The following is a 27,295-nucleotide window of genomic DNA, read 5'->3' on the forward strand; positions in this document are numbered from 1 at the left end:
TCTTTTCCTTTGCCTCCTTAATGACACTTCATCCGTCCTGCACGTATGGAGTTTTCCCCCCCCATCCAGGCCTCGGCACGCCTGCCCGTATGGCAGCTGTCTGTACACCTGAGCTGCGGTGATCCTCTAGGCGCGCGCAATACAGCTAACGTTAGCAAAACACCGTTAAATCGGTGAGCCTTCCAAAAATCTCAAAACGCCAAAACCGAGACAAAGGCGATTATTGTGACAGTGAACGTCACATAGCTAGCGTGAACTACCCCGAGGACTGCTCGTTTTGTAATAAGAACATTACTTGACTTCGACCACTTGACATGGTTGGCGTTTACCTTTCGCGTTAATAGACCCACAGAATCTTGACAGAGAAGACAGCCAATCACTCATCGATTTTCCATATGCAGACAGGAGTGTAAAGTTAGCGCTAATGTTAACGTTAATTCCGCCGCCTTTTGCCTTCAAAACAAAAGCTTTATCGGAGCTGCATTTATTTAAGCGCAGGTACACGGTGTGTAACAACAACAACGCCAACATTATTATTATTATTATTCATCCATCCATCTTCCACTGCTTATAACTTATGACGTTTTTTTTCTGTACATGAATTAGTTGCTTCTTTTATCACCCTTGTGCACAGAATAAAGCAATTGCCACATGTTTGTTGAGACGCTTGTTGATCGTCTGGCCCACATTAAAAGGGATAACTTGGAGTTTGCAGGTTGAGTTTAAAAGGCATCGCTTGTGACATCAGTACCAGAATTTTTCTGACACGTCTCCTATAGCAAGCGAACTATCATGCCACTCATTTCCTGTTAAATGAAGTGAACTTTACATAGAACACAGTTTTTTTTTTTTTAGATGGTTGAATTAGGCTGCCACTCGTTTGGCATACAAAAAACAATATGTATAATAAGCAGGAACATTCTTTTAATTTAAAACTCAGAAGAGAAAAATACATGTGTCCAAAAAAGGCAGCTTTTGGTAATGGTTAACGTCAATGACGTCTAACATTAGATGACTGACCGTGTTTGTCCTGAAGATGGCAATATTGCAGCAGCACCCACCAAGGGAAAACAGGAAGCAAAAGCACCGAAGAAGAACAAGCCACCGCGTGCGTGTTCTACTTTCTTATTATTGAAAAGACGGTCATTGTGTTTTGTACACTAATTTTAGATAAACACACTCCTTTGCACTGTGTGCTCTGGCTAAAACAAACCTGTTCCTTGCTTTTAGATTTTTTTGCGCTCAATCCTCTGTGGCTAATCTCGTCCTGCTGCAAACTGATTGTTTGGATTAAAAAATACAGGACTGGAAACTACGATGCTAAAGGAGAATCCTTGGAATATACCTCCTAATGCTCCAGCATGCATGGAGAAGCATCTGTGTGCGGCGCAATACAAAGCAGGTAGGTGACAACAAGTGAACGACTCACGCAAATGTGATTTTGTTTTCAACTGCTCACCACATGTATACACAACTTAAATGTCTCTGAGCTAAAATGCCAATGCCAGAGAAATGGGTTGAGGCTGTGTCGACGATTTAGTTGTGTACATTAATTCAAAACATAAACTCAAATGGAGATCGAGTGAAAGCTATGTCCTATTATGTGAACCACTTCAATACAAAAAGTGAACCTCAATTAAAATCGAATAAATGCTTCTTCCTTGTGCTTTTGTTTTGAGTTGAGCTGTTGTCGTCATTAACATATTGATTTTCCCTCCATCATCTTCCCTCCCAGATGGCACCTTGTTGCTCGGTTCTTCCAGTCTCGCTGGCAGGAGTTGGCAGGGCTCTGTGTGGATCTACAGTAACCCAGAGCAGGCCCCAAATGAGGGCTTCTGCAAAGCTGGCGTGCAGACTGAGACTGGAGTAACGGACGTCAAGTGGGCATCAGAAAAGGGTGTTGTCGTGGCAGCGGATTCGGGTAAGAACATACCTTGACAAGTATGATGCCTTTGTTGGAGAATGATGAGCTAACCTGTGGTGGTTTTACTGTCATAGGTGCCTTGGAATTTTGGGAACTGGATGAGGATGAGCGCCTCCTTGTCAACCGTTTCACCAAGCATGAGCATGATGATATTGTTACCAGTGTGAGCCCTGCAGCTGCAGGAAACACTGCCATCACTGGGAGTATGGACTGTAGGTAAGAAGGTGTTACACACATTCACACTGCAGGATTTTTTTTTCTGAAAGAACATTTATTTCATTTTTGCAGAATTAAAGTGTGGGACCTGAGTCAGGAGATGGTTGTCACGTCTTACAGTGGTAAGGACAACGTTCCCATGGTGAAAAGCCACTGCACTCTAAATGCACTTTATAGTGTGCATACATTAGAAATTTTAAATCACCCCCTTTTTAACAATGCAAACACTAATTGTCCAAAAATGTCTATTAAGTGTATTGTTGCTTACCATTTGCAAAATGTTTGTTTCCATCCTCCAGCTCACACACAAGCGGTCACTTGCGTTGCCTGCAGTCCTACAGACAATTCTCTTTTTGTCTCCTGTGGTCAGGTAAGATGTTGTTCATCATTTGAGTTACTTTGTTCTCATCTATGTCTGACCAATCAATATTAAATGTCTAGCTGATGCATAAAGAGGACTGTAGAGTTATTTCCTCTAAGGTGTGTCTTATCTCACCGCTTAGGATGGCCGCGTGCTTATGTGGGACACGCGGAAACCAAATAAACCCGCCACAAGAATAGGTGAGCAACGTTCACTACTTTTGTATTTGTCGCAGAGGATGATGATGTTTTTTTTTTTTTTGTGTATTCTCATTTTTCTGTTATAGTATATCTGCTTTTTTTTCTGCTTTTAGAGACTTCCAACTGTTTGCCCACCACTGTCTCTTGGCATCCTCAGCAAAGAAGCACCATTGCATTTGGTATGAACCCAGCTTGTTCAAGGAAGCCGGATTTTGTAATCTGTTTTTCCACCCTCAATAACATTCCATGTGCCTCAGGCGACGAGCTCGGCAGAGTGACCGTCAAGGATTTCCTCGCGACGGAGCCGGGCCATGTGGCGAGCGTCCACAGCCGCAGAGTTAACAGCCTGGCATTTTCTACACACAGGTAAGGAAAAATGCTCTGTTCCTTATCTTAATTATTAGTATTTATTATACTTATTTTATTTTCATTACAGCGTATCTTTGCTGGCTTCCATTAGCGACGATTGCTCCCTTGCTGTTTTAAATTCTGAACTCCAAGAAATGTGAGTGTTGGCACAGACCTGCCTTTCTGAGATTTTAAATAGTTTACAAAAGTTTTAATTTTTCCTGTTTCCTTTTGTAGATTCAGAGATCGGCGCCATCAAGACTTTGTCAAGGGCGTGTGCTGGCTCCACGCAGGCTCGAATAAACTTACCACTGTGGGCTGGGATCACCTTGTGCTTCACCACACCGTGGAGCCAACAGGGGGCGCCCCGAACTCGTCTTAGACCCAAACACTAGAAATTTTAAACTTTCAATTCCATAGTCTTTGCAAATCATCTGTTATGTTTAGCAAATAAACCATGTCAAATAAAAGTTTTTCAGTGTCAATGAATTCAGTAGTGCTTCTGTTATGAGTATGACGCGAGAGATAGAAGAGACAGCGGAAATAAAGATTACCGGCTGTCAAGATTTCCGGCTTCAGATAGCTGGCTATCAAAAGGCAAGGAATACCAAGCAAAAAAAAGGAGGTCTAGTGATGTAGAAACTGAAAATATTCAAACGTGCTATCATTTGGCGCAAACACAAAATTCGACACTTTTGAATATTCCTTATCAATCAGAATTTATTAATCAGATTGAGATTGGTAAAACCAAATTTGCATAGGTGATGAATACTTCTTAGACCCTAGCCTAACATATAAATATATGTACAAATATTGCTGCATGTCAGCATTAGAACACTTAGTTTGTACTGCACAAAAACAATATAAAACTAAATCTCCTTCATTGATTAAAATAAGAAATAATACAAATCAAAGATCTACGCAAGGCAGTCTGATTGCAAAGATCCGGCAATAGATACAGCTTGACAGAAAATTAAGATTACTGCTACAATATACTGTATGGGATGTGCCTAATTTCAGTTTACATTATTAAAATTTACATTCAAGATTCTTTAAATAGATGAATCTGATAGCAAAAGGTTTATGCCAAGCTGTCCACTACTGCACGTCTTTACACTTAAAAAGTCACAGCTTTTTTCCGTAACTTCCTACGTTTGTCTATACTGTCACAATTTTAGCCCTCATCGTAGGATATCTAAGAAGATTGTAAAACTTATAACTTTGTGTTCTCCTTTTTCGGTTAATTCTCCAGTTTATGATAAACTGACTAGTAAAAACAGCTATACTAGCTTTGAACATGTAGGGACTAGCATCAGTGCTAATGCTAGTTTAAAAAGGTGATCTGTTAGCGTTTAGCATGACACATTAACTGTTTGTTTTGCTTCAATAACAAATGCCCATTTACTATCTCAGATTTGTGATTAAACTGTGGCTAGAAACTAAATTACCCTTCCAGTTAGTGGGCATGACCTCAGTTGTTGTTTTCCCCCCTCTACATTCTGTGCAGCATTCCGTCTTAGCACTAAGTATGATATCAAATCGACCATGTAATGTAAAAATACCGATCCTGTTTACTCATGATGGTCCTTTTCTAATGAGAGTAATGGGTTGTTGGGTTCCAGGCCGAATTCGATAAGTCATTCCATACTGGTAGCTTGAGTGCCGTTCATTGCTGGAAAGAAGAAAATATTGATCATTAAACTGAGATATATCCAAACGTGATCAAGCAATTAGCACTGGAGGTCTTACCTGTTAATTACTGGAAGTTTGCTAACCATTTTCACTTCCTGCTTGTGGGTTGTTGTTTGGTTGGTTCCAGTGGAAGCACTTTTGACCTGTGGTGGGGTCTTTGGGATGACAGGGACTTTGACTTCCTCCGAGAGTGGGACACTCCAGTCTTGAGCGTCATAGTCTGTCTCGTCCGTGGGAGTAATTTTGTGGTCCATCTCCAACATTTTTTTTTGTAAGATGCTCACAAGTGTGGTTTGACTTGGCGATAGAGATGTTGGCTGTTGTGCGGAGTTTACCGTCGAATATGTCTGGAACTGCGGCTTCGGTTGGACATTGACATTTCGAGACGGCTGTTTTGAGGGTTTGGGAACCGGTGAAGGTGGAATGTGAGCAGGTGGAAGAGAGTTTCTATTTGTTTGCGGTGCCATTTTCAACAGTGGGTCAGGAGAACGAATGGAAGGAGAGGGCTCTGTAATGTTACCAAAATCTTCAAATTCTGCAGGTGGAGGAAGAAAAAAGCGTACCTTGTCCCCTCCAGACCTAACATAGGAATCATTCCTCTCCACAAGCCGTTTCCTCATATCTGATGAAGTTGGTTCTGGTGAATTGTATGTTTGTCCAGTAGTCATCCGTGCAATGGTTGCTGATTTTGTATCCCAATACTGGACGGGACTGACAGAAGTTGGACTGTCTTGGACTTCATCTGGATGAAAGAGTGCAGAGCTTGAGAGGGATCTTGACATTGTCGGCAAAGTTTGGGCAATCGAATTGTGAGTGCTTCCTTTGTGCTGATTAATCTTCATTGTCCCAATTTCATAAGACTTATTCTTATCTCGTTCCTTAGCCGCCATTAGCAGCGAAAGCGGGGAAGCCGAAGAAGTCTCTCGAGCCGCAATAGTTTCATCATTCTTGAGGCTGTATCGTTTATGAGCTAATGATGGACTAAATTTACCATCTGGTTTTGGATTAAGTTTTCCTTGGATATCCTCAGAGGTCAAGAAAGTTTTGCTCCATGTCTGAAGCTTTCTTGGGATTTTGTATGGCACCCCGCGTGGTTTGACCATTTCATTTTGTGCTGAAACTGTTACCGCATTAGCCTGTGTCGTCACCTCAGGGACCGATGATTGAGCGGGCAGAGTATTTTGTAAATTCTCTAAATTATAATAAAGAACATCGTTGGGAATTGATTTGGGAGGCTCATGTAGAGGTATCTGACTTTGTAAAGTCTCTTTGTGATGCTGTGGATCTTTGCGAATCGGCTTGGTTGGCGTCTCCCTGGGAACATTCCCGTTCACCTGGACCAACTTTGGCATTGGGCTGGCAGGACCAGTATCTTCAAGGAGTAACATCTGCTTGGGTCTTGGGTCTTGTTCCACGTAGCCTTTGAGGATTGACGTATTGGAAACATGGTTAAGCTTTGCTGAGTGTTGAGGATTGAACGTTGACTGCGTGTGCGTCTTCACAGGGGGCGATGGGGCAGGAATATGCGGAGGGGAATCGGTGTTGGCCATAGATGAAAGTCTAATTGGTTTTGGAGGGGGAATCTTTGCGGTCTTCGGCTGCTCTTTAGTCGGAGGAGGCGGTGGGGCGAAATTTGGATGTTTGGGAACTTTAGCCGGGGACGGTTTTGAAATGAGAGTTTCACTGGAATCCATGGACGGAGGCTCCGGTGGGGCCTCAGTTGGGGGTTTTATGACGCGACGACTTTTGTCTTTCTTGATGGGTGGCTTCGGAGGACTTGTTGAGGGAGGCTGAAGGGCGGCCATCTCTAAACTGCTTAGGTAGCCCATGAAGTCTGGTGGAGGGAGGATAAATGTCTCTGGAGGTGGGGGAGGGGCCATGGGGGGAGGAGGCGGAACTATTATTTCTTCCTCCGCTAAGTCATACGAGAACACATCTCCATTGACTATGAAAGAAAAAACAGAATGACTGAGATATTCTCATCAGCTGTAGAAAATTAGCGCTTTAGGAAATTTTGAAGCACAAGAAGTTCTGACAATCCTTTATAGTACAAGAATGAAAACTAAAAGTGTTTCCACTAGATTAGTTGATAAGTAAACCGCTGTGTCTTGAAAGACACAATGGGTTGTTCTCCAGCACCACAAACCAATTTGGATTGTAAATGACTACAGATGACATTTATAGTTTGAGAAGGTCAAATCAGTGGAAAGAAATTGACTTGTTTCCAAGAACACTCCCATTCTTTAAACAAATGTGTCATGTGGTTGACGGCACATTTAGAGAGACCACTGAGCAACAGACTAACCAAAAATAAACCCGTTAAAAACTGATTTCAATCCAAGATCACAAACACTCACAGTACCAAAAAGGTCAAATCTTTGGGGTCGAATATGAAATAGTGAAAAGCATGTGTGAGGCACTAACCTGCACTATTGACCTTTGAACCACTGATAGGTGGGAGGACTGGCACTTTCGGTGTTGGGACAGCAAATGCTTGAAAACTCTCTGAAGTCTATGTTGGAGGGGAAAGCAAATATTGCACAAACTGTGACCCAAAAAAAAAATACATGCACCTGTGAACAACGATAAAAGCTTTCCTGTTTTAGAGTTGCTGAAAATGGTAGCATGCCAGGTGCTTGTGCGATAAATTAAATATTTCAACTGTGTTCTAAAAAAGTATCATGGGGTGTTCTGAGGTCAATCTCTGTTCAACCTTTAATTTCTGTAATATTTTCCATTGAGCGTTATCTTACATTGCACACACCTCGTATCCTACGCATTGGTGAATCAGAATAAAACGGTGCCACCTTTTTATTGCTCACCACGTTGTCTCGTGCTCCCTCGAAGCCGTTGCTTAGAAACCTGATTGTTTGTGCCCAAATATTTTCTACTCTGATCACAACTCAGACGCCAGTAGTAGTAAACAAACATTTTGTTTCCACGATACAAAATTCCTAAATGGTTTTAGCGTCACTGGGCAAAAAGAATCAATCTGCCATGTGAAGGGAAATGCGACACGTGACACTTGGATAAAAAGACACGCATGACGTGGCCGTGTTGTTAAGCATGACGAGGCTCACCGTTTGCTTTCACCAGTTTGTACGCTCTGCTGCGCTCTGATTTTTTCTTAAAGCACATTTCCTGCCCATGCACTTCTGGGTGCGCCACATCTAACATGCCTCAGATGCAAACACTCACCACTCCCATAACACTGGGGTGTGTGAACCGGAGTGTTTAGTAATGTATTTTTGTTTTTGTAAAACAGCTATGTAGACTGCTCAATGCAAATAAATGTATCCTTAACTTGAACTTAAAATTACTCTGATTTCTTGTATCCTTTATGATTTATCAGACACATGAGGTGTTGCCTATGGGCTAATGGCTGATGGTATTGAACATCTCTGTTGGAAGTTAAGGTGTCAGTTAAGGTTATTATGTAACTTACAGACGTTCCAGATAGGCAAGTGTTCCATCTAAAGAAAACAATCAACAGTTTGCTCAAGGCAAGTTGAGTAACTTACTGTGTAATGCTTGACGGTCGGTCTAGCACGCACACTGGCGGTACCCGACTCTGGAGAAGTTGGTGAGTTCAGCACCAGCTCAACGTGATCTGAGAAAAGGAGGGAGGATAATAAAAATAGCTGTGATAGGGGAAGATCACGCTCTTCAGCTGTTTTTTTTTTTAAGATTGCCAAGTAAGAAAGTGATGAGAAGCGAAGACATACGATGTCGCACAAAAGCACCGCTGTTTTAAGACACCACCTACCAGTCTGGCTCTTTAATGTCTTTCATTTCCACTAATACAAAAAAGCATTGACTGACATTTCCTGTTTGAGGTTAAACTGCAATTATAAATGAATACCACATAATTATGTCACCATAGCTCGCTCGCTCGCTCTATCTATCTATCTATCTATCTATCTATCTATCTATCTATCTATCTATCTATCTATCTATCTATCTATCTATCTATCTATCTATCTATCTATCTATCTATCTATCTATCTATCTATCTATGAGGTTATTTTTGAGGTGATCTGTATTCTGACAGATATTTTCAGTACACTCAAATTATTTTATTCCATCCCAGGTTATATTATTATTGGGACTTTTGTGACATATTAGCTATGCGCTAGCAAGTAACTAACTAGCTAGTAACAAAGTAACTAGCTAGTCACAAAATACAAATACAGTATTACTTCACTCTATTTGAATAAATATTTGAGGTATTTTCACTGCACTATTGTATTTATTCTTCCTTCCTTCCTTCCTTCCTTCCTTTCTACTTTTATCCCCAACAGGTAAAAAGACCCTGCTCCTTACTTTGTCAAAATAGACTAAAATAGACAACAGCAGCAGATATCATAATAAGATATTTGTCTACTTGAGAGAATTGTTTGAACCGACATTTTATTATAGTAGCATATATATTATATAGTATAAGATATATTATTGTGCCTGTTTGTTGTTTTGTTTACTTCCACAAGTCTACATTTCGAAAAATATAATGAATTATACTTTTGGGAAAAATGTTTTAACAAATGCATTGTTTAAGAATAACAACAGCAAAATTTCTGCCTAATCTGGAAAAAAACATACAATGTATCTTTTTGGCAGGCGTGTTCATTTGTTATTTAGTAAGCAAGCTTTGTTAATGTGTTTTGATTGCGTAAAGGTCAAGCCAAATTTAGCTCTTGGCTTACAATTAAAACAAGCAGCAATATCGAACATGATTTGGGTATTCTATGTGATTGACAATATTTGTTTAAATGTGTTTCAATTTCTAATTTTAAATGAAATATAGGAGTTGAATCTGTACCTTTTGGGCACAAAGCCTAATACTTTTTTTTATGTACAGTGTGAGGACTTTTGCTACAATTTATAAGTTATAGGTTACAAGAGGTGCCACTCGAGTGCAAATATCCTTCCTAGTAAAATACTTTCCATACCCCCCCAATGCACCTGCCGCACTTGCAAAATACTCACCCATTTCCCTCATTTTGATGCTGGTGTCGAAGAGAGAATTATCCTTCCGACCCAAAAAGGCCAGGGTTCCCCTCTTCATCTTGACTTCTAGCGTTAATGTGTGTGATGATCACAAATCACACATTTTGACAAGATGCTTCGTGAGTCCGTTGTGGGACAACAAGGACGCACTCAAGCGCGATCTTGCAAGGAAAGTCATGGAAAGAAATGAATTAACTCCGCCTCCCGTGCTCAAGTTACATTCCCGACTACAGGTGAGGCCCCAACCTGCTCTGCTCTGCTCTTTCCGCCGACATTCCAGCACTAATCTCTGTCTTTAATTACATACTTGGTGCGTAGATCTCAGATTTTAGTTGTTAGATCCACTGCTTCTTTGAAAGGCTCAATGCTTGCAAACTAGCAAAACATTTTAACACTTGCATCTGTGGCTTTTTTTAATTCTTCATAACTTTTGCATAAACTCATCTGTCGCTGGTGGCACTGCCACAGGTACAAATTACAAAAAAAAAAAAAAAAGAAAATCATAGACCTATATAGACCACGTACTGAGTAAGCGGGTGCATTACTCGCCTACGTCAGCAAGTCGGCCATTTTGAATGTGACCAACATGACTACTAAAACCCAAACTTGACAAAAAAAACAATAGTCAATGAATATAAATAAATAATCAGTGACGGTGATTAATGAATTACCGTTACACAATTACACATAGTTTATTATTTAGCTGTTCAAAGAGAAGTATGAACAAGTACAAAACCCTTAAACTTCTATTTCTTTATGAATATATAGACAATATTAGCAATATTCAGGAATATTTAATATTAATAATGTATTAATTTAACAATATTTATTATATCTAGGAATATTTCGTTGGTTTGTACATACACATTGTTGAAGATCCATCTTTAGTCTGTAAAACATTTCCACATCACAAATGTATTGAACTTCATAAAGTGCCTTTCTACAAAGTGCAGAAATAGCTGTGACATAAGTCTTCTGAATAAAAAAATAAAAAAAACATTTTCATTTAATTATTTGTAACAGCAATCACTGGAGATGGAAATGTCCACTAATTGTATTGTTGTATGGTAGCAATGACCTACATACTTGGAGGAACTTTGATGAGGTCATAACTTCTAGTCGCTGTCATCGTGTCACCGTCACCATCTATGTCATCTTTGCAATAGAGCTTATCAATGTTAAATGACTTCATCTCTATTATCACAAGCCAGATATGTTATTTTGATGTAATAATTTTAACCAGGTCTTAAACTAGCCCTTGTATCCCGGCAACAGTCGTCTTGTGTGTCATAAAGCTGAAAAGCACTATTCTGCACACATTTTTATTCATTTTCTTATCTTGACAAACCCAAAGGTCAAAAGAAATGTGTATTTTGAGTAAACTAAGGCACCGTGTTCAATTTTGACAAGGTGTTAAGGATCGAGCCATTCATTTTTTGTTCCACCTATCAGTAAGGATGTTTTCCATTTTACCTCCAAAGAAACTGTTTAGGAGCCATCCAAATCATGAGAGGATAACTCCGAATCTCCAATTTCTAAATAAGGATTGAAGGATGTCCTGGACAAACAGGCAACTACTAAGCAATGACCATTACGGCGAACACGTTAAAGATCCGGAAAATAAAGGAACCATGTTGCTTGAGCAAAGACAAGTCAAGGAAGATTTGGCTAATCTGGAGTCGGAAATTTTCAAGATGGAAACAGAGAAATATGACTTAAGCGCCCAAACATTGGGTCGTCTTCCATATTCAAATTTCATGGGGGAGACAGCGAATGAAGATTTGGCGTTGCTCAATCTTCAACAAAAAGAAGATATTCTCAGTGAGCAGAATAACCTCTTAAAGCTTAACAGGGTAAAGTTCGGCTCTCGTACCGAGATGGCTATGCTCGAATGTCGGTGTTTGGAGATGGAAACACGGTACGAAAACATGAGGACACATTTTGCTCAACTTGAAGAAGAAAATAAAGACTTACGATCGCACGTTGAAGAGACGGTGATACTTTCTGGGACGAAAAACCTTGCCAGTCAGGAGTGGTCTCGTTTTGGATCGCAAAATGTCGACTTGAACACAAACAACCAAGGCGTTACAGGAGATGCTAAAGGTATTCCCAACAACAATCAGTTTGAGCAAATTAAGGCCCTCAAAAATCCTACTGTCAACCTAAAAACACAAGTTAAAAATCTTAAAGAAGGTGAGGACATACTGATTTCACAGAATGTTTTTCTAAAAAATGAGGCAACTGAGCTACAGTCACAGATTTTGAAAATAAAAATGCTGGAGACCGAAAATAATGACTTGAGGGCGCAACTTCAATTTCATCAAGAGAAAATGAAAACTGAGACGAAATATTTCCAAGATGAGGAAATTAACAAGGAAGTGAAAGTGGCGCAGGGAGAAGACTTAAGGCCACAACTTAAAGCCCTTCAAGAAGACAAGAACTGTTTGGAAGATAACATTCGAAGCCTGAAAGTTGGACTAGTTCAAGCTCAAACTCACAAAGACAAGATGGAAACACAGAGTTGTGACTTGAAGAGACAAGTTAAAGCCCTTAAAGAAAAAAACAACCAACTAAAGGATGAATTTAAGTCACTCAATGATCAGGTGGCTTTGCTTCTGTCTCAGCTAGCAAAGATGGAGACTCACAATAATGACTTACGGGCACACGTTAAAGGATTTCAAGAAAACGAGGAGATTTTGATTAAGCAGCATGAGTCACTCAAGGATGAGGTTTCGCAGCTCGAAAGCTGCAACATGAGAAACGACAAACAAAACGAAAACTTGCGGGCACGGGTGAAGACTCTGAAAGAATCGGAGATCAACTTAAATGAGAAGGCGGAGACGTTGGTGGGTGAATTATCACACCTTAAATTTCAAAGGGAAAACGATCAAACCGAGATTCATCGTCTGAGAAGAGAGGTACAGACGTTGAGGAGTCAATTACAAGATCAAGAGGAACTATTGAGGAGGATCGACGATGCCGAATCGCTCATGGAGAAGGAGTGGGCAGAGAAGGAAAAACTGAGCAACAAACTGGGTGAGCTCGAGGAAGAAGGCAATTTTGTTCAAAAGCAAAACGATGACGTTCGAGTGGAGTTAGAGAAGAATAAATGTGTTCAGGAACAACAGAGCGAGAAGATTGCTCAACTGAAGGCGACGTTACAAGAGCGTAAACGGCAACATGAAGAGGCTCAATTTTTACTCTTCACAAAAGATGACGAGTTAGCCAAGCAAAACAGGAAAATTGTTTATTTAAATGAAATCACGGAGGAGCTGACCTCCTACGTTAGCAGTCTTAAACAACAAGTACAGCAGCTTAAAGTCCAGCTGGAAGTCAAGCAGATGGATGAGATATTAAATAATGTTCCTGGAGGCCATTTGGAGACAGCGCCCGAGCACGAGCCGACCCATGAAAACCAACTGGGTTCGAAGACCGAGATAGAAGACGTGAACGTGCAAATAAAAGATTTTCATCTAAACAATTTCTCCATTCAGCTAAAAGTGCTGAGCAAGCACAACTTGGCTTTGCTTGACTCTCCAAGTCTGAAGCTGGAAACGGAAATCGAAGACCTGAAGACACAAATTACAGATCTTACCGAGCTGAACAAGACCCTCACTGAAAAGCTGGCCCATCTTGAATCTTGGGCTGCCAATGGAGATTTGAGGGCACAAGAAGAAGATCTTGGAGGAAACCAGGACAGGCTGACCGAGCAGAACCACCTCAATGAAAAACTGGCTGATCTCCAAACAGAGAATGGAGATTTAAGAGTGCAAGTTGAGGATCTCAAAGAGAACGAGGAACTAATAAAGCAGAGGACGGAGACCCTCGTGGCTGAGTTGGAGCAGTATAAAACCGAGCTCAACCATCTGAGGACAGAAGCTCAGAAACTCAGGTCTCAGTTACACGATCAAAGCGACCTACGGAGACGAATAGATCAGGCCGAATCGCAAATGGAGAAAGATTTGGCAGAGAAGGAAAAGTTGAGCACTAAATTGCGGGAGCTTGAAGAAAAGGACAACTTGTTAAAAAAACTGCACGGCGACGTTCGAGCCGAGATGGAAGAGCTTAAATCTACTCGAGATCAACAAAAGCAACAGATTACACAGTTGAAGGCAACGTTGAAACAAAATAAACTCAAAGTTGAGAAGGCCAGATTTCTCCTGGATAGTAAAGAAGACGAGTTGGAAAAGCTAACGAAAGTTACAGAGGAGATGAAGACTCTGATTATTCATTCAAAGCAAACCACGTGCCAGCTAGAATTTAGTCAAATGGATGAGGAACATGGCAACATTTCATATGTGGACGAACTGAGCGAGGTGCACCCGACGTCCGCATCTGGCAGACTTCACAATCAAACCAGAACTTTTGGCTCTTGGCTTCTAAACGTTGCTAAGATATGTTCCATTAGAACACTAATCGAGGTTGTGGTTGTGCTCTTTCTTTTAACCATATTTCCCCCGGAGAATGACCTCCCAGATTTCATCGCTGATCAGTTTCATCAATGTTAAATTTTTGTATTACAGGAATTCCTTGTCTTTGGGAAAATACTGCTTGGGTCATATATGACTTGTTTCAGAAACTTTAAAGCTCCCATTGTTTTTTTCCGACTCATCTCTTGTCAATGTGTGTGTGTTTTTTTTAATATCTCTAACCTGACAAGAATGTCTGGACTTTTCTGGAGAGCCATTTTTGTTTTATCTGTCTTCAAACTGTTTGTAACCAAACATCACTTGCTTTGTATTAGTCAATGGTTTTTAAATCAATATAGTTTTTTTCCCCACAAACATTTTTACAAAAGATGAAAAAAATGAAGTTGGTATTTTTTCACTTTAGGAATAATTTAATTGTCCCGTAGTGGACAAGCAATACTCACAAGTTTCGATTCAATAAGCCGAACATTTACCTTGCAGCGCTTCAATAATGCAAGTTTTTTCATCCATCAGCTGCTCTTATGATGAATCATAAAATTGAAAGCTACCAGCCCATGCATGACTTTACAGTATTTTATTTTTAATTTACAACGCTTTTCCCCCTCACTCAAATCTTATTAGTCATAGACAACACACACGGTTACCAGTACTGTCATGTGACCTAGTTTTCTCAGTTTACCATGTCGTTACTGAGGATCAAGAATCCTCCAAAGACCAGAGTGAGCTGACCACCGGCATTAACCCTCGTGAAAAGAACCCTTTAAAGTGCACGTCGTGCAACAGGTGTACTACACAAGGTTAATATATCTTATTTACTTTGACAAAGAAATTCAATTCATGAACAATATAAAGCATTTTAGAGTTTTGTTATATATATTTTTCTCCAAAATGTAGAAGGTACATATACAATATTATGATAACTGAAGATTTATTTGGAGTATTTATACTCCTAGATGTTATCTTTTTTTATCCTGTAAAGCAAAACAACAGTTTTCTATCACGCCTTAAATATGTGGAAACAACCAAGACTGGTTCATCCGGTTCCTCAGTAGGAATTCATTAAGCCATCTGAAATACAGTATGAAGAAAGAGCATTTAAGATTCCTGCATTTGTTTCTCCATGTCTATTGTACAGTACACTGATATTTAAAGCCAGCAGCCTTGAACTTGGGTTTTAAATTGAATTATGATTTTCTTAATTTCTTAATAAGAAAAAAAAACTGCAGCTGGGCTAAAACCTCTGCTTTCCCGACAGCCTTTTCTATTGTTGAATATAGGAGCAAGGAACATACGTAAATACAACTCTAAATGGGTCTTTCTGCCCTTACGAGCGCTCTAAATAGTTAAGTCTCACGGGCCATTTTTGTGAATATTAGTTTGCTGATGAACTTTTCCATGAGAAAGCTGCTATCACCTATCTTGCTCTATTTTTTTCTGAGAAACCGAATGTTATTCATTTAGATAAGGCAAGATTTTGTAAAAAAAAAAGTCAATCCAGACTTCTTCAATGATTTGTCGGCTCATCTTCCCTTCTCCGGTTATATGAACACGCCATTATTAGGAACATAGAAAAATACTAAATTATTTGTGTGTTGTTTTTTTAGGATGGTTTCATTGATTTCATGGAATATGTAGCTGCTCTCAGCCTCGTTCTTAAGGGAGCAGTACAAAATAAACTTCGCTGGTACTTCAAACTCTACGATATTGACGGAAGTGGCTGCATTGACCGCGACGAGCTGCTTCTGATCTTCAAGGTAGCATAAGCCTTGCTAGAGCTGCTCAACTGCATAAATCCGGACTTGGTAGAAATCCCACCTACTGACCTATTGGTTTCGATTAAAGTAGACAAGGGATGAAGCTGTGGGAGGGACGCTAGTATAATATTATTTTGTGACACTTTAGAGACATCTACTGGTGAATCAAAGTAAGCTATGAGTCACATCATTTCTTTTTTTTATGCCAGTCTATTGATGCAATCAATGGAATTCATGATGACGTTAAAGCAGAGGAGTTTACCAACATGGTATTTGACAAGATTGACATAAATGGAGATGGTAAGTAATACTGTCGTTTCCAGTTAAATGTTCATTTATGCCATTTAGTTAAAATGGTTGACTAAAATTTAAAAGGACAAATTTCACCACACCCAGATGTGTGTGTGACGATCATTGGGACTTTAACTTTAAATCCAAATGTATTGGTTTTATTGTGCCAAGGTGAACTGTCCTATGAAGAGTTCATCAGCGGGGTTCAAGAGGACGAGATGTTGCTGAAGATGCTCACGCAAAATTTGGACTTACACATTGTTCAGAAGATTCAAGGAGAAATGACTGCTAATACCTTCAACATGCACCGTGAGGGCAGAGGTCAAGAATCATGACTACAGGACTGATCACTTGGTTATTTCCCATATAATTGTTGCCACTGAAGGACTGTATGTTAACCCTGAATAGTAGATCTTCATTTTATGGATGACACCAACTCCCTAGCCGTCCAACAGGATCTACAAATTGCTGTGATGCTCTGAGAAATAAGAGGAAGAGCGTTTCAGTTGTCAAGACAGCTACTGAGAAGTTGACTTGGTGGTGATGCTCAGCCATTTTGTTTTATACTATGGTACATTTTTCCCATTGTATTTTTTTTTTTACACAATTTTATGACAGTGTGCAGGCATTTTGTGGCCAATTTTATCTTGAGGTTCATATAGGTTGTTACAAATCTTAAAAGCAATGCAGCCAAGACAAACACTTGGGCATAAATAAACCCGATTTCACTGAGCCAACATTCGAATTTGTCAGTGTTTCTATTAGTATTTGGGCCAGCAGAGACGATATAAAATAGAAAATATGATGACGCAAAAAAAATTACGATGTACTTGGAGCGTACACGACTCGTGAGTTTGACATTCTGGAAAAGGTGTGTCATCAGTGTGACGTCACAGGCGTACCTGAGTTTCGGCTGAGTGGGAAGTGGGCGTGGTGAGGCTGAGGAAAAAAACAAAGAGCATTAGGTTGGAGTTGGCTGGGACAAACTTTTAGGCTTGTTATCGTCACATTAGTGGTTTATCAACAAGGTTAGCTGGTGACAATTACATAATTGGGGTCAGTATAGTCGCGCGAAGGCAATAAACGCCTGGGGGGGGGGGGGAGATCGGACAAATTTGTGCCAGAGACCGACTGGAAAAAGAAACAGCGACTTCCTGGTTCGCGCAGGTAGGTTTTATTGTTCTTTTCAAATAAACGGAACATATGGATCACGTTTAAATTGGTCTCCTGTGTAAAAGATCAGTTCAACCTATTTAAAGTAATAAACAGAATTAATTGGAAGAGCAGCTTCATTCGCACGATCGTCACCTTCGCTGCCTTGTGTTTTCTCAGCCAGTCGCCATGTCGGTGACGCCGCGACGTGTCCGCCTGAAGCCGTGGCTAGTCGCCCAGGTGGACAGCGGGAGATATCCTGGTCTGGAGTGGATCGACCGTGACGCCATGCGTTTCAGGATCCCGTGGAAGCACGCCACGCGACACACGCCTCAACACGAGGACGAGGACACCATATTTAAGGTAACCAGTCACCTAAGCAGGTCAAGATTAATAGTCTGTCCCAAATGTGTCATTGATGAGAAATAATCATTTGTAGAGGGAGCCTGTTTTTTTTCCCTATAAAATATATACTCAATACTAAAAATACTTTCATACATGTTACCACAGGCATGGGCTGTTGAGACTGGAAAATTCCAGGAAGGGTCTGATGAACCCGATCCTGCAAAGTGGAAAGCCCAGCTCCGATGTGCCCTGAACAAAAGCCGGGAATTCAACCTCGTCTACGACGGAACCAAAGAGGTCCCGATGAATCCCTTGAAGATATATGATGTCTGTGATATCCTGCAACCATTAAGTAACCCAGGTACAGTAAATGAATGACCCCCCCCCCCCCCCCCCCCCCCCCCATTCTTCCGTATGGCTGGTACAACTCTGATTTAAAACCACTACTTGCCAATGAAACCACAGGTTCTTCAGATCCTGGTTCTTGGACTCCAGGTGAGGAAGATGGCGCAGAGGAAGATATTCCAGACACACCAGAATCTCTTCCTCCCTACCCATCCAATGGTAAGGACTTCATCTTCCTTCTACTTTTATTACATCCATAAAAGAACAAGAAATGAAAGAAACTTTGATGCTGACATCCTGATTCCCCCAACCAGGCACAAGTCCGTCTCCTCTCATCTTGTGGTCTCCTATGGGCTCGGAGTCCTCCATGCCACCAAGTACAAGTTGTCCTCAACCTAATAAAGTCTGGCCCAAAGAGGAACCTGAGGATGTGGAGATGCAACCCACGCCCATGGCTGTCATGCCCTCCGCTGCCCTGGCCGACCCCTCGATGCAGGGCCCTACTATTACCGACACCTTATTTGCCTCTCCAGAGATGTGGATCAGCTCCCTCCCAAGTACGTTTTTTTTACATCTTCCAAGCATGTCCACAATGATCACTGACAGTTACAGCATACTAAAAATTGCCAATGAAGTGCCACCAACAAGGAGAGCAAACTAGCAAAACATGTACTTCTTACTTCAAATGCAAAATACCAATTTTCGGAATGCGTCTTGAACTCAGTGACCGACCTGGAGGTGCAGTTCCTGTACCGAGGGAGGGAGATGTGTCCTACGATCACAGTCAGCAACCCCCAGGGTTGCAGGCTCTTCTACGGCGATCTGGGTCCAATGGTCAACCAGGAGGAGCTGTTCGGACCGGTCAGCCTGGAACAGTTGCGCTTCCCCACCACGGAGAACATCACCAACGACAAGCAGAGACTCTTCACCAACCGTCTGCTGGACGTGATGGACCGAGGTCTGATCTTGGAGGTGAGCGGCCACGACATCTACGCCGTCCGTCTGTGCCAGTGCAAGGTGTACTGGTCCGGCCCCTGCGCGCCAAATGCCTCCGCGCCAAATCCTATCGAGCGCCAGACGAAAGTCAAACTGTTCTGCCTGGAGTCGTTTCTCAGTGGTGAGTTCCTGTTCCTGTCGTTATAGTTCATTCTCTGCCAGTTTGATGCGGGGCATCATTAATAATTGGAATGTTTTTTGTGCGACATAGGTGTGATTGCCCACCAGCGTGGCCAAACCCCAACTCCTCCGCAATTTGAAATCAACCTATGTTTTGGAGAGGAGTGGCCTGATGGAAGGCCGACCGAGAGGAAACTTATCATGGTTCAGGTGAGAATTGAACGCTGGCTAAAAGGAAAGTCACCATCTTGTGGCATCTATAGGGGCCACATTGATCACACAAATAAATGTTCCTCAAGTAGAACCTGACCAAAAGAAGATTTTGGAGGCAGGACAAAGCCCATCTACGAAACGTTTTTGTCAGCCCTGTTTTAAGCAGACAATGTTCATCTCATTCCAGATCATTCCAGTGGTGGCTCGCATGATCACCGAGATTTTTTCTGGAGACAACACGCGATCCTTCGACAGCGGCAGCGTGCGCCTCCAGATTTCGATCCCCGATATCAAAGATAACATAGTGACCCATCTGAAGCAGCTCTACTGCCTGCTTCACACCAACCAGGGCCAGGACGGCTGGGTTTTGCCTCCTGGCTCAGGTTTCAACCTCGTCCAGACTCTGCAAGGCCAATGAGCACCTGCCGGGGAACAGCAGACTCTGGTCTAAAATAGTTTGATCACACGTCATGTTAGCAAACATTTTCGGGTATTCCTATTTGAAAGTAATCCCTTTTTTTTTTTTTTTTTTTTTTTCACTCAATAGTGTCCCCCCCCCCCCCTTTGTTTCTCGTGCTCTGCATCTCTGTACAGTTTATGCAGAAGCACAACATGGATGGGCCAAAGTCCTGCTTGCTTCAAAATATAGTTTAACATAGTTAATGACTGACAGAGATTGCCTTGTGTATCCTAAATGTGTCAGAGTAATCAATCGTCCACAATGTTGAAAGCTACACATAAAGCATGTGATCTAAACGTTTTGGAGAATTTTTATATTGTACAGCTTGCCATAAACCTTTTACTCGACCATGCTAAGAAGTTGCATTTTAAACAAATATATAGTTAGAGATGTGTTAATTATTTGAGCTGGTTCTGTTTTTGTCATCTGTTTATTTTAGATTCAGTGTGTGTTTTTACAGATATTTTTAATCCACTATTTGTATGCAAAAAAAAAAAAAGCATCATTCCATTTTATGGCTCTGAGATGGACGCTATTGCATCGGTGAGGTGTTCAGTGGTGCCTTTTTACGCTCTGATTTTATGTACAATAAAAAACGTCACACTCGCTTTAATTTCATGGATTACTTTGACTTCAACACATCGCCTTTGTTTACTGTGTGAAAGTTGACCGATAACAGATCCAATTTATGTTGCCAAAATCTCTAAATATAGCGGTGCCTCACTGGTGCGCTCTAGTGGTTGAACAGTGTAAGCACAAGTAATCATAGTATAGTGTTCTATTTTCAAATGATCACTTCTACAACATTCTAAGGCAATCACAGCTTTATCACTGGGGAGACATCATTAAGCAATATACTTAATAAATAATTTTCAAAATTTAATTTTGATAAATGGGCTTGTGCTTTTATTCACAATCCCAATTATCACAGAAAGCTGTCAAGTTGATTAGACCGCGCAAGTGAACTTATCGCCTTGGCAACTATTAAACATGTCATCTCCACAATATGTTTTCATATCTAGTCTAACCTTTGCCCAGGCGGGATACCACACTGGGAAATGCAACTCACTTCTTCCACACATTCGTTGTGTCACAGCATCTGGACTTTGTGCTCTGTCTTTATGGGAAGGTCTTAAGTGTTTGCTCAAACTATGACTTGGAATTTGAGCTGGATTTTAAATATTCCATACGGCAGATCTTAAATTGCATTCAACACAAAAGGTAAGAACACTGAAAATTTCCTAAACTTTGTTTATACAGTATATTCCAAAGTGTATCTTTTAACTATAACAGAATTACAAGAACCCAAGTGATGCTGGTAGTTTTGTATCTGTATTTTTGGATCTATATTTGTTGACATAATGGTAATTTTGGTTGTAAAAGGTGATTCAGTTGGAAGTTCTTTATTGCTGCATAAAATACTAAAATGTTGAGTGCTCACTGAAATAAAAGAAAGTCTGTTTAAAGCGTTCCGTGAACCTGAATGGATGTTGAAAATTACAAAAGAAATCAATACAAGTATTAATCAGTGTTTATTTTAACATTAGTGTTAGCATTTTTTACCTTGGCAAATAATTATATGTGGACCTGAGTAAAACAGAAATTCAATTAGAACTTTGGATTTTGGATCCGTTAAGGTTTTTCTATAATAAGGCGTAAAAACTAAATATAGTACCATACAATACTATAACGCTACCTTGTTTTATGACATTCATGCGACACGACAGGTGTGTGCGTGAGGATGTTCCGGAGCGACAGTTCACTGGCGAATGACACCAGCAGTTATGCCGGATCCGTCCTGTCCAAGTATGTGCGTCATCCTGTCCATTATTTTATCATAATGCCCACAGTCAACCTTGAGCAAATGTACAAAGTAACGACAAATACTTCACTGTACTAAGTACAGGTCCTGTCTTTTTTTTTTAACTGTAACACGAGTACAGGAGTTGAATTTTCCTACACTTGAAAAAAATGACGTGTGCCTAAACCGCACATTTCAGAAAGGCCCGAAGGCACGCCTAAGTCATAATCGTGCTTTCTAATCAGCATCTTAACATGCCACGTCCGTGTGGTGGAGGTGTTGCCTTGTCAAAAGGGGAGTGCTTGCAAACAGATTTCAATAGTTGAAAGAAATATAGGACTTTTGTTTGTTAAAAAATATTTGAGTTCAGCTCATGTTAAATTGAAGTAAAATGTAACCACAAGGCGTGAGAACCTTTTCTACCAATGGCCTCCAGTATTTGCTCTTTGTTGTGACAGTGGCAACTCGGTCACAGACGAGGTGTCATCGCAGGTGTCATGTATGTCGAGGCCCAGTGCAAGGTCGATATACAGTAAGTAACCGCACCGTACAATTTGAGCGATGTGGGATCACTTTCATGATCCACTGTTTCGACAGTGCGAAGGAAGGAGTACGCCGCCTCCGTGACCAAGACCATAAAGTATTTCCATTACAGAGTGGAGGTAAGGTCCAGAGTCATGTTTACCAGCAAGGCTCTAAGCTAGCTATGTTTATCCTCCTCGCTACCTTTACAGTATTATAGAAGTGTTAATGCAAGTGTGATGAAATTTCACCAAGGCTGGTGATTTTTGACTGATTTTGTCAGCAATCTAAAATATATCTACAATTGGCCACGATCAACCTGAAAAGCTATTAAAATTGATCAAAGGTCTTAAGGGGATAATTTGATGTTGTTGTTGCTTGTCAGCATCTCCTCACATGCGACCTGGATGGCAAGGAGCTGCGAGGCCTCGCAGACTGTGTGGACAGGCTCAATCTGCTCGACAAGATGAGCCGAGTATGGGGCCAGAACATGCTGCTGGAGGTCAAAGAGCCTGACCTGCTGCTCACCGACATAGAGACCAAGGTCACTTGCAGGCGCTCGTGCGGAATCCATCTATTTTCTATCGGGCTTTTCATCACAGGATAACAATGTTGGACTTTCTCTCAGGAGGTGCTGGAGTCTATTCATCTAGGTGACATCGTGGAGCTGAAGGCTGTGTTGGACACATCTGCTTCAAACTCACTCCTGGCAATGACGGTCAAAGCAAACAAGAAACACATGACAAGTGTCTTCCTGTTCCACTGCGAAGATGTCAGGGTGAGAATTAAGACCCCATCCGATAAGCCTTTCGAGTGGTTCTCAAAGTGTGGCACGAGGGCCACGAGTGGTCTGCGGGTTTTCTCCACGCTTATTTTATTATTTATTTTACACGTTTCATTCCTCCAACACAACTAATTCAGACTACCAACCTGATAATGAAATTTCATGTCTTGTTTCCAGGCTGACTACGTCCAAAGGGGTATTTCAAAAGCACGTTTAAGGTAGGAGCAATAAAACCCGCTCATTGGGTATTCTTTGGATTTGAATGCGGTGACAATTTTGACTCGACAGTGCATTACATGAAGAACCTGAAACCCAAAGTAAAATTGAACCCAAAGAGCAAACTCCCGAGTGGGCCCCTCCTGATTACAATGGTGAGGCTGCGTTGACAATAGTAATGAGATATATTTGTTTAAATCTGGTTTTGGTTGCCCGTTTAGAGGACACTCACCTGGTTATAGCTCGGAAGGATGTTGATGACCAGGAGGAGGAAGAGGAGCTCAAGGACGAGGAGGAGCTGAAGGAAGAGGAGGAGGAGATGGCCTCCATCATAGTTGAACCTTTGCGACCTCCAAGACCTTACAGAGAGTTGGACAGAAATGTGGTATGTAAAAAATGAGGTATATAATCATTATGGTGAATAAGTCACGTGCAAGTCGTAAGCATCAAGAAGTTTGCAATTTTTAAACATTTTTTTTTTCTGCCTTTGGTGTGAACTCTGTGTTTTGAAGTAGTTTGATGATATTGTTAATCTTCCCATTCTTACGCCACAGGACATCTTGAATCACATCATCAGTGACATTGAGATCTTCATGGGAAAGGTGGCCGCCTTTGCGGTGAAAAATGCAAAGAAAAAAAAGAAAAAGAAAAAAGGAAACGGTTTGGGAATGCAAATATTTCAACGTATTCTTCATGAGGCCAGCTGCGATTTCAGATTTCAAGTATAAAGCTAAAATACGTTTGTTTTGTTTGTCAGCCATGTCCGGCATGCCCCCAACGGAAGAGTTCGTAGAGTGTCTCCAGAAGATTAAATATGGGTTCAACCTTCTAGTCCGTGTCCTCAAAAATATCCCATAATTTCTTTTGTCTCCCCCCACTTCTGCTTGTCTTCATTATCATTTTCATGTCTTCAGGTGGAGCTGAAGGAAAAGATTGCTAACCCCAGTGTGTCTGAATTTGTGCACTCCTTCTTCTCTGCATTAGCATTTGTAAGTTGGAATTAAAAGACCGCATCTTTTTACACAAACTGCAACTTTGACAAAAATAGTCATATCTCCTCGGGTGTACCTAATTTTGTGACCCATGACATACGCTCACCAGATTGTAAGTCATTGCTCTGAGGGCGTTCCCTCGAGTATCGTGGCGCCTTTGCTGACACCTCAGTGTATCTGCCTCATGAGTGAGGAGGCGACGGCAGAGGAGGACCAGCTGTGGCAGTCTTTGGGAGATGCGTGGAATATCCCAAGGTAGGGCACAGTCCCAAATTGCGTACCTAACCTATGTTCGAGGCGACTCTAGATTATATTATAGCATTTCCTCCTTTGGCGCAGCACCAAATGGCCTGAGGATGACGAAGACATCCCAACATACACGCTGGAGTTCTTTGATGGCTGGCAGCCTCCCGAGCTGACGGAGGCCCCTGTAGCTGCCAGTCTGACCCCAATGAAGCCGCAACAGGTTCCACGGCAGCCTCCCGAGCTTATGGAGGCCCCTGCAACTTCCAGTGTGATCCCAATGAAGCCGCAACAGGTTCCACGACCCCCGTCCAGTCAGGTGAACCCTCACGCTTCCTTTCTTTTAAGGACTAGAAAAATAAATCGAACAAAACCCCAAGAGGACATTTGCTTTGTGTGTGCAGACAAGCACAGAGGAGACAGCGTCACCTCCTGCACCAGTACAACAGTTTGTGAGGATACCAGCGAGGTACTTACGAATGGATATGGTCCTATTTGCAAAGTCACCAAGTTGTGCTTTTTAATCTATTTTTCATTATTTATTGAAAATTTAACCTAATCTCCATTCAATTAGACATATGGTGCAAATGGAACTTTCTCCAACGTTATGCCCATATGACACCCTACTTTAAAACGGTAACCGTAGTTTGAAACCCTACTTTGAAAATGTAACCCTAGTTTGAAACCCTACTTGCACAGGGCGCCATTCTAGGACCCCCACTGGGCGCGAGGGTCACGGGCGGGCCCATTCATCGGAGCTTTAATTACAATTCTGTGTGTCCATACGTGTTTTTTTTTTTTTATAGGCTGCCAGAGAAGAAGCTGCGTCGCATGCGTGTCACGCACGACTTCATCTCCCGGAATAACAGAGAGCTGACCATCAGGAAAGGCGAAGTCGTGGAGGTGCAATGTCGTTCCATCCTTTTGAAACACAAAACTCTGATGAAATAATACAGATCAAATGAAAAGTACGCTCGCTACATCCTGTAGCTGCTGGACGTTTCCAAGCTGTGGTGGAAAGTGAGGAACAGTGAAGGAGAAGAAGGATTCGTCCCCAACAACGTCCTCACGGAAAATGAAAACAAAGCTGACGACGTGGTGATTACAATTTTATATAGAACCACAAAGTCATCTTGAAATTTGCTGTTTACCACCGTAATCATCTGATTCCATATTTTCCCCATGAGCCTTTAATTAAATCTCTGTTCTTCTTCAGCCCATTGAAAGCATTCCTGTCTTAAGCAAGAAGTCCAAACCACCCGAGGTGAAAGCCTGGCTTGAGCACATGGGCTTCACCAAGATGTGAGTACATACATCATTTTTGTAAAGTCTAGAGAACTTGGATGACTTTCGTACACATTGCATTTGAATCCATGTCGGTTACCTCAGACGTCTGATTTGCTCTTGTTCTTCTGTGCTTGCAGCACGGTGCGCTGTCTGGCCGTGCTGAGCGGCTCCATGCTACTGAGCATGACCCGAGAGGAACTGAAGACGGTGTGTCCGGAAGAAGGCGGGAGGGTCTTCTTCCAATTACAAGCAGTCCGCTCCGCCTCCTTGACTGTAGGTGGCAACTTTTCCATCTGTTTCCATGGACACCAATAGTGTGTGTGATGTTTACACTGTTACTTTTTCTTGCAACAGTAGGCAGCAAACTGAATTGGAGAGTTGTCATGGACGAAAACATCACCAGATCGCGGTCTACCTTCAGCTCACAGTAGAGAAACCTCTATCATTTTCACATTGGCACTTTTGACATTAAATATGTCACTGCACACGTAACACAACGCTGGGCATTTTATATTTTAAATTACTTTGTTTACAATGATGATGCTATCCTATGAATTAATTCTGTAATTTTATTACTTTGCAGTAGTGTTCTACTACAGTACTGCCCATAGTCCTCTAATACTGCAATAAGAGCAAAATATTACCTTAAGAGTATGAAAGTATTCAACCTCCAACTCCATTAATGGAAACATCTTACGGGTATAAGTTGAGTTTAAAATTCCAATTTACATTGGATACCTGACAGAAAATAAATGTCATTTAAATCTGACATCATGGTTATAAATCCTTCCTTTTTACATTTTACTCAGTTGTGCTCAATATAAAGTGGAACAGCAAATATTTTGTCTGAATCACATACATAACACGTAACAAAATAAATCCCCTCACAATATTTATGAACACGTATTGTAATCAAGCACTGCAGTCAAGTTAAGAAATAAGCTAATGCTAGCGTTAGCGAGAAGCTAACGAATGTATTTAACACATTGTGTTCCCCAAGAATAAAACAGCACCTCCGATGCAATTCATCTGATACAACTAGCCAAAATACATTCACAAGTGAAAACATAGAGCGCACAGCACTACAATCAGCAGAAATACTTATGCTAATGCTATGAAAACGAGGGCATCATAGACATGCAATAATATGAAAGTGAAATACAGTTTATTATTTTTGTGTCATCTCAAACTTACCACTTTACTGTGTCCGTCGTTTCTATAGATTGGAGGAACTGAACACTCAATGAAACGAAGTCTTTGGGCGAATCTTGACGAGATTTGTGAAACACTGAAGTGCTTTTCAGTTGTGGGAACTTCGTCCTGAAAATTTAAACTTAACCAGGCCCTTCTTTGAGGTTCTGATGCTGTGTAATGAGTTGTGTGGATTAATGCATCCAACAACGGAACATTTTGATCTCTCCACTTCGGCATCCTTGAATTGTTTGAACTAAGTAATAAAGATGGCAGATTGGCGAAACAGTTTGGCCGCACCCATTACCTTGTTTGGTAGTGCCGCCCCAAATAGATATAATACGTAATCGAAAATCGATAAAACTGAACGGAGTAAAAAATATCCCCCAAACACATTATAAAGGT

The 27,295-nt window shown here is 41.2% G+C and overlaps 5 protein-coding genes and 2 long non-coding RNA genes across 13 annotated transcripts; 4 read left to right on the forward strand and 3 right to left on the reverse strand.

Annotated features, from left to right (window-relative positions):
• The first annotated feature begins 1,041 nt into the window (after positions 1 to 1,041).
• wdr77 (WD repeat domain 77) lies at positions 1,042 to 3,538 on the forward strand. 3 transcript variants are annotated; one of them, XM_037251024.1, is made up of 11 exons: positions 1,042 to 1,108; positions 1,304 to 1,402; positions 1,736 to 1,921; positions 1,999 to 2,140; positions 2,213 to 2,262; positions 2,440 to 2,510; positions 2,644 to 2,701; positions 2,809 to 2,880; positions 2,959 to 3,067; positions 3,138 to 3,206; positions 3,287 to 3,538. In XM_037251024.1, exons 2-11 carry the CDS (start codon positions 1,318 to 1,320, stop codon positions 3,429 to 3,431), a joined length of 987 nt encoding a protein of 328 aa, XP_037106919.1. In that variant the 5' UTR covers positions 1,042 to 1,108; positions 1,304 to 1,317; the 3' UTR covers positions 3,432 to 3,538. The 3 variants fall into 3 exon arrangements, with proteins under 3 accessions (XP_037106919.1, XP_037106920.1, XP_037106921.1); XM_037251025.1 differs by having other exon boundaries at positions 2,815 to 2,880; XM_037251026.1 differs by having other exon boundaries at positions 1,063 to 1,402.
• A 211-nt stretch (positions 3,539 to 3,749) lies between these two features.
• On the reverse strand, positions 3,750 to 9,962 carry LOC119122611 (uncharacterized protein C6orf132 homolog). Of its 2 annotated transcripts, XM_037251016.1 has the most exons (5): positions 9,728 to 9,962; positions 8,263 to 8,351; positions 7,166 to 7,253; positions 4,799 to 6,686; positions 3,750 to 4,721 (listed from the first exon to the last, which is right to left on the reverse strand). In XM_037251016.1, the coding sequence occupies exons 1-5, from the start codon at positions 9,804 to 9,806 to the stop codon at positions 4,625 to 4,627; spliced, it is 2,241 nt and encodes a 746-aa protein (XP_037106911.1). In that variant the 5' UTR covers positions 9,807 to 9,962; the 3' UTR covers positions 3,750 to 4,624. The 2 variants fall into 2 exon arrangements, with proteins under 2 accessions (XP_037106911.1, XP_037106912.1); XM_037251017.1 differs by lacking the exons at positions 7,166 to 7,253; positions 9,728 to 9,962.
• A 1,863-nt stretch (positions 9,963 to 11,825) lies between these two features.
• Positions 11,826 to 14,359, forward strand: LOC119122612 (myosin-11-like). Its single transcript, XM_037251018.1, has one exon. The coding sequence runs from the start codon at positions 12,022 to 12,024 to the stop codon at positions 14,254 to 14,256; it is 2,235 nt and encodes a 744-aa protein (XP_037106913.1). The 5' UTR covers positions 11,826 to 12,021; the 3' UTR covers positions 14,257 to 14,359.
• A 2,454-nt stretch (positions 14,360 to 16,813) lies between these two features.
• LOC119122618 lies at positions 16,814 to 18,441 on the reverse strand. Of its 2 annotated transcripts, none has more exons than XR_005097920.1 (2): positions 18,360 to 18,441; positions 16,814 to 17,162 (listed from the first exon to the last, which is right to left on the reverse strand). It is a non-coding gene; the product is annotated as an uncharacterized LOC119122618 (long non-coding RNA). The 2 variants fall into 2 exon arrangements; XR_005097921.1 differs by lacking the exon at positions 18,360 to 18,441 and adding an exon at positions 17,532 to 17,614.
• On the forward strand, positions 17,147 to 20,462 carry irf6 (interferon regulatory factor 6). 3 transcript variants are annotated; one of them, XM_037251021.1, is made up of 8 exons: positions 17,147 to 17,390; positions 17,556 to 17,738; positions 17,886 to 18,081; positions 18,186 to 18,284; positions 18,380 to 18,622; positions 18,790 to 19,182; positions 19,273 to 19,391; positions 19,582 to 19,812. In XM_037251021.1, exons 2-8 carry the CDS (start codon positions 17,565 to 17,567, stop codon positions 19,810 to 19,812), a joined length of 1,455 nt encoding a protein of 484 aa, XP_037106916.1. In that variant the 5' UTR covers positions 17,147 to 17,390; positions 17,556 to 17,564. The 3 variants fall into 3 exon arrangements, with proteins under 3 accessions (XP_037106916.1, XP_037106917.1, XP_037106915.1); XM_037251022.1 differs by having other exon boundaries at positions 17,148 to 17,390; positions 18,380 to 18,600; positions 18,831 to 19,182; positions 19,582 to 20,462; XM_037251020.1 differs by lacking the exon at positions 17,147 to 17,390 and having other exon boundaries at positions 17,565 to 17,738; positions 19,582 to 20,462.
• LOC119122617 lies at positions 20,294 to 27,002 on the reverse strand. The gene is made up of 3 exons (XR_005097919.1): positions 26,894 to 27,002; positions 25,797 to 25,992; positions 20,294 to 23,536 (listed from the first exon to the last, which is right to left on the reverse strand). It is a non-coding gene; the product is annotated as an uncharacterized LOC119122617 (long non-coding RNA).
• Positions 20,944 to 26,896, forward strand: eps8l3a (EPS8-like 3a). Its single transcript, XM_037251019.1, has 20 exons — positions 20,944 to 21,075; positions 21,582 to 21,660; positions 22,114 to 22,187; positions 22,253 to 22,317; positions 22,563 to 22,721; positions 22,806 to 22,955; positions 23,139 to 23,179; positions 23,250 to 23,332; positions 23,399 to 23,562; positions 23,732 to 23,837; positions 23,935 to 24,008; positions 24,092 to 24,166; positions 24,279 to 24,424; positions 24,509 to 24,731; positions 24,817 to 24,881; positions 25,219 to 25,315; positions 25,403 to 25,510; positions 25,629 to 25,714; positions 25,837 to 25,972; positions 26,054 to 26,896. The coding sequence occupies exons 2-20, from the start codon at positions 21,596 to 21,598 to the stop codon at positions 26,054 to 26,056; spliced, it is 1,920 nt and encodes a 639-aa protein (XP_037106914.1). The 5' UTR covers positions 20,944 to 21,075; positions 21,582 to 21,595; the 3' UTR covers positions 26,057 to 26,896.
• Positions 27,003 to 27,295: the final 293 nt, after the last annotated feature.

This window comes from Syngnathus acus, chromosome 5 (genome assembly GCF_901709675.1).
Source record: "Syngnathus acus chromosome 5, fSynAcu1.2, whole genome shotgun sequence".
Taxonomy (NCBI): Eukaryota; Metazoa; Chordata; class Actinopteri; order Syngnathiformes; family Syngnathidae; genus Syngnathus; species Syngnathus acus.